The following is an 11,690-nucleotide window of genomic DNA, read 5'->3' as shown; positions in this document are numbered from 1 at the left end:
AGGACACGGAGCTGGGCCGGGACACGCAGCCGCCCTTCCCTCTCCTTCCTCCTCCTCCACCTCCTCCTCTTCCTCCTCGGGCGGGCGGGGACGAAAACGGGCGAAGGTTGTGACAGCCGCTTGATTAAATCAGGTCTTTTGTAGAAGGCTCGTAAGGGGGGGGTTTTGTTGGAAGTCTGTGGGGCACAGCGGCATCGACTTGACTCAGTAAAAGCGGGGAGGGTTCTTCCTTCCCGGGAATTCTGCTCAGCTGTATCGTGAATGGGTGAATGGGAAAAAAAAAAGAAAAAGATTTTGTTCCAAATTCTGACTCTTCCGAATTATGGAAATGGTTCTTGATACACATCTGAATTCTGGCTGAACGGCATCACAAAGCCACGCCACGGCAGCCCGTCCGTGCCTTCCGTCCGTGCCTGTGCCGCTGCTGTGCCACCCGTCCCTCCCGGGAACGTGTTCTTCCATCAAGCCATGTACTGACTGATCAAGATTCGGTGCAGGCAGGCGAAATACATTTTCATATGTCACATTCAGTACTTAAACAGCAAGCAAATGATGTAAATACGTCCAAAATAAGTGCTTCTTGCCCAGCTTCTTTCTTTGTGTCTTTTCATCATCATTTATATGTCTAAGGGTCTAATTATAGGGGCTTGGGTTGCTAGGCAAAAATTTAGTATTTTTGGAAACTTCCTGTTAATGCTTCTTCTGAAAACCAATCCAAAGCCATTTCCTGATAGTCCATGTACTGTGTCAGTTAAAATTTTACACTGTTCAGAAGCAGTTCCCACCAAAGAAGCAGGCATTATCTCTGCTGTATAGCTGACCCATCATCACTGAGTTTTTGGACAGCACCTAACTGACTTACAGTCTTCCCTCCTTTGGGAAAAAAACACTCAAAAATCCTGTGTGTGTTTTAGAACAGTGTTAGCACTGTACTCATCTATGACTGCCACAAGTAATAATAAAGTCTCCTGGAAAGGCTTAGATAAGGTGGTCTTAGAATAACTGCACAGTGCCAATGCTAAAAGAGAAAATTACTTTTTATTTGCTCTTCATTCTAAAGTGCATATGATTATAGAAGGTATTTAATTATGCATAAAATTAAAACAGCAGCATGCATGTTCGTTTTGATTGTAAATTGTGTCAAGATCACCACTGCATCTGCTAGGAGAGGCCTTGAAGTGTGAGGGTAATAATGTAGGTTTTGTGTCTTTGATGATAAAAATCCTAGATTTTCTTCTCAGCGTGGTTTTTTGAGTTCACATCAATCAAGACGTTACTTTCTTTCAAATCTTCTCCAGAAGCAGGAATAAAGTGGAAAATAATGATGTTATTTGATCCTGGTTTTTACGATGCCAAGAATCGATCTTTAAGAGAGTCAGATAACATCTGTCTCTATTAATCATTCACAGAGACTTAGAGCATAAAACCCGTGAAATCCACTCTCCTACTGAATAACTTAGAGTTCTTACTGTTGTAAAATAAATTGTCCTGCTTTAAAAGAAAAAGAAAAAAGAAAAAAAAAAGAGAGAGATGTTCAGAACTGTGTCTATTTAGGTTACAATTATTAATCTCTTCTTGTTGCATAATTAAATATAACCTACTGCTTTCTCTCCTTTTATGTATACCTCACCCAGGAGCCTTGCATGTTCTCTGATTGTTCCTGCTCTGTGACCATTATGGTACACATGCAAGTGCACTGATCTCTGTGTGGCTACTCAGATTTAACCAGTTACTGTTTTCTAAAATTCAGCTATGTTTTTCTAAAAGCAGACACACTTTTGTTTGAAAGACAGATTTTAATTGTTCTACTATCAAATGTCCAAATCTTCATAGAGATCAGGAAAAACTTCAACTAAGTCAGGTTGCTCAGAGTTGTGTCCAATCTGGCCTTGAATGTTCCCAGGGATGGGACATCTACCACCTCTCTCAGCAACTTGTTCCAGTGTTTTACCACCCTCACTGTAAAAAAAAATATTCCTTCTATCTAGTCTAAATCTATCCTTTTTTAGTTTAAAAACATTAACCCTTGTCCTGTTGCAGGACAGGCCCTGCTAAAGATCCCAATGCAGGCTGCTGAGGGACACCACATCTGGACATGAAGCCTGCATCTCTCCAATTTAGAGAGGAGGGTGTTATGGAAGCCTGTATCAAAGGCCTTACAGAAGTCCAGATGTATTACGTTCATAGCTCTGCCCTTGTCCACTGATGTCATTCCATCATAGAAGGCCATCAAGCAGGACTTGCCTTTGGTGAAGCCATGTTGGCTGTCTGAAATCACCTCTTTGTTCTCCATGTGCCTTAGCATAGCTTCTATGAGGATCTGTTCCATGATCTTCCTAGGCACAGAGGTGAAGCTTACAGGTCTGTAGCTCTCAGGGTCCATCTTTTTACCCTTTTTAAAAATGGGTACAATGTTTCCCTTTTTCCAGTCACCAGGAACTTCACCTGACCACCATGACTTTTCAAATATCTTGGAGAGTGGCTTGGCAGCTACATCAGCCAATTCCTTCAACACTCTGGGATGCATCTTGCCAGGTCCCATAGACCATACATATGTTCAGGCTCCTCAGGTGGTCATGAACCTGAAATAAGTAGGTTATATAGGTGATAACCAAGTTGAAAAATACATTAACTCATTGAATTTGACCACAGCTCTGAGCTCTCGTAGCTTTGAATTTGGACTAAACAACAGTAATTGCATGACCAGTTTCAGGCAGTGTGTGCATGTTTACTTTCTGTCAGGGTGTGCAACAGCCAGGATTCCCTGACTTTCACAGAGAAGCAGTAATGGATTATGGACTTCCCTCTGTGGTCTTCCTGGTTTATTATTAAAAAAATTAATGAGCCAAAAGCAGACAGTGAGAGACAACCAAAGCTTCAAAGTATACATAAATCTCCACCTGTGATTCTGAAGTTATGGTTAGGATTTCTACAGTGACCCCTGGGTTTTAATGAAAAATTGATAATATGATGACTCTCTCATGAAATTTGGTTTAAAAGTACAATGTTGGTGAGGGTGAAGTGTGGAAACCGAATAAGGAAGAGCAAAAAGAAGAAAAGAAATTTCAGAAAAATAAACAGGCTTGCATAAATACATTCCTTAAGGATAATCTTAGAGAATGCATGGTATTTCTGCCAATAAGCAACCCTATCAAGAAGTAACAGCAGGGTGTGCAAACTTCTGAACATAAAGCTGTGAAATATTTCAGTCCTGGCCTGTGTTTTATCCTGCTCTCCTTCCTCTTCTGTGCAGGTCTGCACAGTGATTCCTGGCCATCTCCACTGAAGGTGAGTTTCACCAAGGTCTTCAGAGGAAAAAAAAATAGATTATAAGCTGAGGGACATAAGAAATGTAATAATTTGATATGTTCACTAAATTATCTGACTAATTTCATATATCCAAAACAGTCTTGAGTGGCTCTGCAAAAAAAAAGTTGGCAGCTGAGGGACAGAATCCTGCTTGGAGTTTGAAAATCCAACTCAAAACATAGAGGAGGTTGATTTGAATACTGGTTAAGCTGACATGTTCCTTAACAGAACAGGATTATGTAAAGAATTTGGGATAGAGCCAAGCACTGGTTTTGGAGAGAGAAAAAGCAGCAGCTGGGCTGCTCTCTGGCTCTCAGGAGAGCTGATCTTTGCTCTCTGCTTGACTCACTGGGGTAATTTCTTGTATTTATTGAAAGCTTTGATATTCCTGAAAGCACTGTGCAGCCTCAGCGCTGTGTACAAGCAGGAGCATGAAGAAACCAGTTATGTACTTCTGAACAATTTTCTGGTCGATTGGACAGGAGCTGAAAATGTTGTGCAGCTGTGATTTGGCTTCTGCAGGAAGGCTTGTACAGTAGGCTGGTTATTGTTGTGCATCTCTTAAAAATCTGGTGGCTGAAATTCCCATGTTAAGAGTAAGTCCTCGGGTCTCTTGTCTCATATTACAACAAAAATCTGGTCTCTGAATCATGATTTATAGACTTCAACCAAAGAAATACTGACAAACTGAGTGCTCATTTGTCACGTGTACAAATTATAAGAAAAGCCTTGAACTGGAGAATGAAAAGGCACTTTAAAAATATGAGTCAGGGTAGCTTCACACATTTATGGGAGAGGTATTTTTCTTTTTGGAGAAGATGGTGAAATGAATCGGTTTGCACAAAGTTCTGCAGCAAAGGCAGAAGCTGAGAGGCTGGGTCTCCAGATTCCTGGTCACCTCCCTTAGCCCCAGAGCTGCCTTTCTCAGTTACAGCTTACTTCTGCAGAAGATTAAATGTTTCTTCTTTTATTTCTCCTTTACGTTTGGTTATTCAGCAGGGCATGTCAGCTGCAGCTCTGGGCAGACGGAGCGTGCCGGCTCCGCGCTGACCCCACGGCCGCGGGGCTTTTTATGGCTAGAGCCTGGCTGCCTTGCAGTCAGTGGCAAAGGTCCCGTTGGCAGTATGACCAGAGTTTCAGTTACAAATCCTAAATTAGCACTCATGGATGATGACATTATGGCTGGTCAGAGGCACAGTGCAAATTTTGGAGCTATTGATAACACATATCAAAGCCGTCATATGCCTTGGATGATTGCATTGGAGAAATGGGAAAATAAGTCCATATGTGTTTGGCTCTGCCCACATTAACTGTAAAGGCAAATTCTAGATACTTTCCCAATTCCTGTGGCACTGGCACTGTCCTTGGAGACTTAGAAAATATGTTTACGAGCTCTTCTTTAATTTTACTGGGTACCATGTCTTTAATGGTCTCAATATGTATTTCATTATAGAATATTATTTTATCAGCTTTTAGTAGTTGCTTTCCTGTACAGTATTAGAAAAACAAATATTTCTGGCAGAGTTAAAAAAAGACACACCAAAGATTATTTCCACAGTGTTATTAGAGCATGGCCTGATGACAGCCTGGAAGCAGAATTTTCTAAAGAGAAAATCTGTTTCTGGCCCACATGGCCAGAACTGCAAACTTCCAAACTTATGGTTGACAGGACAGAGAAGGACTCATGGTGAATACAATACATAGAGTTGTCTATTCTGTGTGCTTTCTGCTGTGGGCTCTGGGAGATGACTTTGTTGGCAGCTCAAACAAGTCTCCATGAAGGCAGTGAGGATCAGATAAGACTGCCTGGATAGTTGTGCAGCTTCTTTACAAGGAAGATTAAAGAGGATAAGGCCTTAAGTGAGTTGCTCTGAGCCCTCAGCTGAGCCTGTTCTGAGGAGGAGGCTGGACCAAAACCTGGATAGACTTCCCCACAAATTAGTTTGTGGGCAAGAGCAATGTCAAGCTTGGCTCAGTTACACCTGGCTCTGTTGTGACACCCCATACTATGGTGGCTGTGTGGCAGGAGGGACATGCTGCTGGCATGGGCCACCCCAGGGCAGGAGAAGCCCCTCAGATGTGTGTTCAGAGGCTGCTGTGTTGTGTGGGCCCATGGCCCACCCCACTGGCTGTCCTCCTGTGGCCAACAACACCAGTTCTGGGACACTGGGCAGTGGTGCATTCTGCAGAGCACCTGGCAGAGGAAAGAAGTTGGACCACTGTTTCATTTGTCATGAGGAGGTAACCAGTATAAACTTGACTCATGGATAGTGCATCACCTGCTGAGAAATTCAACTGTTAGATTAATTGGCATGAATACGAGATATATACTTCTCCTAATTGGCTTCAGTGCAATTATATCCAAAGGCCTCTTTTGTGGTCATTCACAGAGCTTAATTGCTATAGTTTAATATTACAATTTGAAAAGGCCTGGAAGGAGAGCTGAATATTAGGCTCCTGATGAATTATAATTATCACTTTGTGTAGATGGATGGAAAACTTTTCTAATTAAATTATTCTTGTAACGTAAATTAATAGTGTGATCTGGATAAAGTACTTCTGATTTCACATCTAGAATATTTCTGAGAGCACCAAGTTTGTGCCAGAATTTCAATAAGCAGGTCAAATTGTCTTTTAAAAATACCTGACTTTTCACTCAATTTAGCAGATTATAATAGGTTTCTGCAGTGAAGATGTTCAGCAATAATAGAATAATTCAAACGTTGCACAGAGAATAAAATAAAATAGAATAGAATAAAATAAAATGAAACTATTCAACTTATTCTCTTAGTTCTACAAGCACAGGGCTGTCACAGTCTAAATGACAGTGATTTATAGTGTAACTGTTACACGTTTTCTTCCTGTATCATTTCATCTCCATCTGAGGATTTGTGGAAGACATAAACCATTAAGCTAGTACTTTGAAAACAGCAAAGCTCATTAGCAGCTCTAGAGAAGGGGGTGAGATGGGCAAGGAAGGTGCAGGTCATTAAGGTTTGAAAGCGAAGGAAGTGTGAAAGTTCTAAGAATTACTCTGCGTGTGAAATCTGTCTGTGTTCTGTAAAAACCCCATGATTTTTGTATAAGTCACATTTCTTTCTCATTAGGGAAACCTGCAATGAAGAAAGTAAACAGGTAAATGCAAAGGTCTCTACTGAAGGTGTCAGACTGCATTTCAAGAAGTGGATTATACATAATCATTCTCAGATGACCAGTAGCATCCATGGCCTAATACATGTAGCAGACACGTTAGGTGTTGGCAGCAGCCCTTTCCAACAGGCCTCATCAGACATTCAGTGTAAGTTTCTGGAGCAACTCTCTGTGACTCCAAGAGGCTATTTTGAAGGGGGTATAGATGGCCACTTTGTGTTAACGGATGCTGGGAATTTTGTGTCAAGGCACTTGCTGTGTATATGGAAGCCTGTCCCTGAGATTTTCTGCATGCATGCCCTCTGTGTCTGCAGTGCATTAGTGCAAACTGTATATATCAAAATTTGGCAGTACGGTATCTCTCTAAACATCGCATTAATCCTTCTGTCTGTCACTATGGTAACAAGGCTCCCTGTTGATGACTGAAGAAGAGCTGAACCATTAAGACTAAATGTACATGGTTAAAAAAGAAGTGAGCAAGATCACTTTGTGCAGTGCTATGGAGACACAAATGGTTGAAAATGGGCTAATTAGTATTTTCTATGCGTTATTTTTATTCATAGTTATAGGTCTGAAATAAAGCCTATTGCTAGAATGATCCTCAGATCTGATCTTTTCTTCTTCATATCTATTTATTGCACATTCTGCTGAACACAATGTAAAAAAATGTGTATTTTTTTCAGAAGTTTGTGTTCCATGGTATGTATTTGTCCCAGAAGGTGGAAAGACTATCTCACAGCTGCCAAGTACAAAGCAGATTAGAAATGTTACTGAATGTTTTGCTGCACATATTCTCTGTTCCTACCATGTTTGTAACATTGCCAAGGCAAAATCAGTAAAGTGCACACATTCATTGAAGAATCAATGTCTAACTGAGCACTGTTGGTTAGATCTGAGATTTTTTGAGAAGTAGTGTTGTGGAAACTCTGACATAAATTACTGAAGTCCACAAATCATTATTGGACAATGAGTTTCCATTTTTTATTACACTGGCGCCATGCATGCTATTAATGGTAGACTCGAGTCTATACTTCTATTACGCTATAAAGAGGTCTTTGGTTTTAGAGCAGTGTTCACTGAACAGTGATTTTTGTTCTCTAGAAAAAGGCTGTGTATTTTCTCTTCCCTCTGCAGATTTTCTTTTCCAAGCCTCTTTGCTTTGCTTACAAGGTTAACACTAATAACAGCTACAAAGTGGATAAAATGAGGGACCAGAGGAAGAAGCAGGAATACTGGATATCAGAATGCTTTTTCTCATTCACTGAGCTGAAAGTAGGATTATTACTATTTTTATGTTAGGCTTTACAGCTCTTTGATATTTGGTTTAAGCTATGGCCCTGATCATATAATAAGCTCTTGGATCAGGAGGTAGCTCACAAGTGTGTTTTATCAGCCCCATGAAGTCTGGCTGGTTGGAAGGTCAGGCAGGCATTGCTCTGTCTGTGCATAGGGGTGGTGGAGTTTGTACACGTGCACGTATGTAGGACATATGTGTATCAGGCAGATTTTATTAAATCTGATGTCCTAGTGGGCAAACATGATGGTTTGCACTGTTACAGGTTATCTGAACTCCTGGTAGAGCTGGAAGGTCAGATGAACCTCCCTGGTAAAGCAAGGAGTCAGAGATGCTACCAACCAGCTTAGAGTTTCTGAATCACAGCTGACATTTAAAATGCTTTCAGCTCAGCACGAGGCTGGAGGAACTTGGAGGTGTGAAGGAAAGCAAGCAAGCAACCAAACTCATTCCTACCTTCCCTTCTTCCTTCCCTCACTCCCTGTTCAGGTGATGAAAGCTGGTCCCTTGAACTGATAGAAACAAGGACTCCTGTCTGACGTGAAGCAGGGAGACAAGGAAGGAGTTACAACTGAAGACAGTCTTCCTAATGTTTTCTTTGACAGAAAATAAGAGTCAATTTCTGAATTTTATAAATGCCAGGGTGGTGGCATTTATTGCCCTGGATGGACAGAGACAACATGATCTGACCGTAAATGCTTTTGGGGGTATAAAAGTAGCCCTTGGCCATGCAGATGGTGTCCGTCTGTGATGTATGTTGTGATCTAGTTTGCCTTTGTCCTAAGCAGTATGTCACCTCCACCACTGGATCCATCAAGCCTTCCAAAAAGGTGAAGAACTGCAGCCACAGACACAATTGCTCAATGTTCCTCTAGTTAGCTAAGCTTGCTAAGATTTTAAGACCTTTGTTGATCAATACAATTTTGGTTTCCTAAATGCTAAAATAGCATTTTAGTATGGTCCCCTGATACAAAGAACTTCAGATAGTTTATTAGATGAAGAACCCTACAGTGCAATTAATGACATTCCTAGGGATGGGAGGAACTTTGTTTTTTCTTACAAAATTATGCATTTTAGTAACTTTAAATTACAATTGTGTTAAAATTCAAAATTTAAAAGCTTTACCTATTAAAAAATGTTCCCCATTCTAATTCAATATCGAAGAAAGAGTATTCTCTCCTTTCAAATAGAACATTTTTTTTTAAGTATTCTTATTTTCATGATTTTTGGAATTAATAAAATTTCCCTTTGTTTTTTTAATTGAATTTCACAAGATTTGAACAAAACCTTTTTTCACTCCCGTGAATTCCTTTCTCCCTTGAAAACTCAGTCTTCTGAAAATTTCGTTTTCTTCAAAACATGCTTTTATGTTGTAATAAAAACTTGGTTCAAATCCTCACCTAGCACAAGAGAGTTACTTCCTGGCCAGCTGTATTTCTGTCTTCAAGCTATGTAGTACTAATGTCCTCTCACTCCAGATGGGAGATATTTGACTATCCATAGAGGGCATCTTTTTCTCTTTCTATACAGCTGCGATTAATAAAAGACGGAGCATATTCAACTCAGCTTCAGTTCTCAGCCACTCAACAGAGATAAAGCATATAACGATAAAATATTTTATTCCATTTTGGGCCAGCTAAGATTCTTTTTTCAGCACTCTTATGTTTCCAGCTGTCACATTTTGATGTCCTCTCCCAAAGCTCAATTTCATCCACTTGCTTTGTCAATTGTACTCCATACAAGATATCTGTCAGGCACTTCACACTGTCTCTCAATGGTGCAAACAGCCTGTTCCGGGCAGTGCCCTTTTTCAAATAAATATAGAACTGAAGATGTCCCTTCTTTTCTCCACCCTGACTATGCTGTGAGATGAAAAGCACGGAGCTACACTGGGGATTTGGAAGATCATTGGTTATCACACCCTTGCAACGCTGCAAAAAACAACTTCCTGCACTTGGTGATAAAGCCATAGGAAGTCCCTGAATTACTCCATTCTCTTTGTCTTTATCTATTGAAACTGAGGAAGATGTGGGAAGGATACCTGCATGCAGCAGTACAAGGTTCTTGATCTGCTTGCTGCCCAGAGCAGGCTGCCAGGCACTGATGGACAAATGCTATTACGGAGGTGGTGGGTTTTGATGGACATGGGACATGCACCAGCATCTCACTCACTAACAGGATCAGAGTCCTTTATTTCTGGATTGACAGGTTCTTCAAAAGCTTTTGACTTTCACCCCTGTTCAAACCTCATCCAAGGAGGAGCCACATACTAGTCAGCCCATCAAGCAACAGAACCAGCCCAAATAACTTTAAGCATCACTTATTTGTGGTGGCCAAATTCAGTGCTACTCCACTGAAGTGGTCTGCATAGCAACACTAGATGAAGCCTTAACATGTAAGCACCTGGTTTTATTTAATTTGAGGGGTTAATTATGGCCAACTCTTGTACTTATGAGAAATATTCTTACATACAGATCTACATGTACTTCATAACATGCTTTTATTTAAAGGTTTCTGTTTGCCTTCTGCTTTGAATGGGGGCTTTTTTTACTGCCCTCATCTCAGCTCAACAGCTGGCCTCCTAGAGAGGGAAGGTAGGAAATGTGGGCTGCCTCTGGCTGGAGGGGATATGGGTGGGGCAGGTAGCAGAGCAGTGAGATACTGCCAATCTGCCACAGAGTGCCTGGATTTGTGCGTCTACAAGCTTTCTATGGCACAAGCCTGACCACTGACCTTTGCAAAGAGCATTCCCCAGCTTGCCAGCTTTTCAGAGACTGGGGAGGCATTAAGCTTAGGAGCTGTTGAGAAGATGGAGAGTTAAATGCTTCGGGTATGTTGGTGCTTTTCATTATTTTGGAAAGAAATGGGAAAAGGAAGTGGGGGGGTCTGGGTTTTTTTGGGCTTTTTTTATAAAGAGGGAGAGGAAACTCTGGCCTTTGTTTTCTTGAGGAGGTACAGAGGAAGGAAGGAACTAGTGCTTTGAGTTATGCATGGACAGGAAAATTCTGCCCTCTGAGCACTGGTATGAATGAACATTAATTAAAGTAGTGCCTTTCTGGCCCTACAGACCCAGGTGCTGCTTGTGAGGTTGTGCTGTTGCTAACACACCTATGCCTGCCACCTCAGGGCTCAGGATTGCTTGCAGGCAGCAGCAATGGTGAGATGGATATAGGAGACTGAACAACTTCATTATATGGGGCTAAGCCACATTGAAGGCTTCACCCACCCCCTCATACAGAGATGGTGTGAGATGCATCTGGGGATTCTCACAGGACATGGGAAACTGCTGAGCACTGCATCCTGGCAGGCCATGTGGTCAGCACAGCGCACAGTCCCTCCAAACACTGCATCTGTGCAGCTTGGCTGGGTATGGGCACTTCATCCATGGTAAAAGAGCTGCAATGCCTGGAATAAACACAGGTTCTCCAGTTTAGCAGAAGCCAAGGTTCTGGAGAGCAGTGCCAGCTACCTACTCTGGAAAAGTGGAGAGTTGACAATAACTGGTAGTTTTTCTCTTAGTGTAGTTGTTAGAACTGTGTAGACACAGCCCGTGGGAATGTGAATCCTGTCTTTTGTTCCCTGCAACAGAGGAGTCCACACTGGGAAAAGACAGCACAGTATTTTCAGTGTTGCTGAAGATTATATGGGAATACAGGCTGTGGGGAATGGCTTTGAAGTTCTTGACTGTAAACAGACCCACTTTGGATTTGCTGAAGCTAAACTGTACCAGATGTCTCCTGAATATGCATCATGCCCAGAATGCTAGTGCTGATTGGCAGGTGATAAGTCTGAGACAGACAGCTCATATGTGGCTTCCTGTGGCCAAGAATTCTTGATTATCTACTGCTCATCCCAGATACAGACCATAACATGGTGCCACAGAGAATGTTAGTCTCCAAGATGCAAAAACTCCTAAGTTATTAAGTATTTGTTATTG

The 11,690-nt window shown here is 41.5% G+C and overlaps 1 protein-coding gene across 1 annotated transcript in view; it reads right to left on the bottom strand.

The window, feature by feature from the left end:
• Positions 1 to 2,383, bottom strand: part of TMEM242 (transmembrane protein 242) — a 24,340-nt gene extending 21,957 nt beyond the window's left edge. The window contains exons 1-2 of the mRNA XM_009997349.1: positions 2,161 to 2,383; positions 343 to 533 (exon numbers count right to left, since the gene is read on the bottom strand). Of these exons, the coding sequence (XP_009995651.1) occupies positions 343 to 533; positions 2,161 to 2,383 (414 nt within the window). The remainder of the gene's footprint in view (positions 1 to 342; positions 534 to 2,160) is intronic.
• Between the last annotated feature and the right edge of the window lie 9,307 nt (positions 2,384 to 11,690).

This window comes from Chaetura pelagica, unplaced genomic scaffold (assembly GCF_000747805.2).
Source record: "Chaetura pelagica isolate M959 unplaced genomic scaffold, ChaPel_1.0 scaffold315, whole genome shotgun sequence".
In the NCBI taxonomy this organism is placed as follows: Eukaryota; Metazoa; Chordata; class Aves; order Apodiformes; family Apodidae; genus Chaetura; species Chaetura pelagica.
The sequence above is the reverse complement of the archived record's forward strand: the minus strand, read 5'-3'. Positions and strand labels throughout refer to the sequence as shown.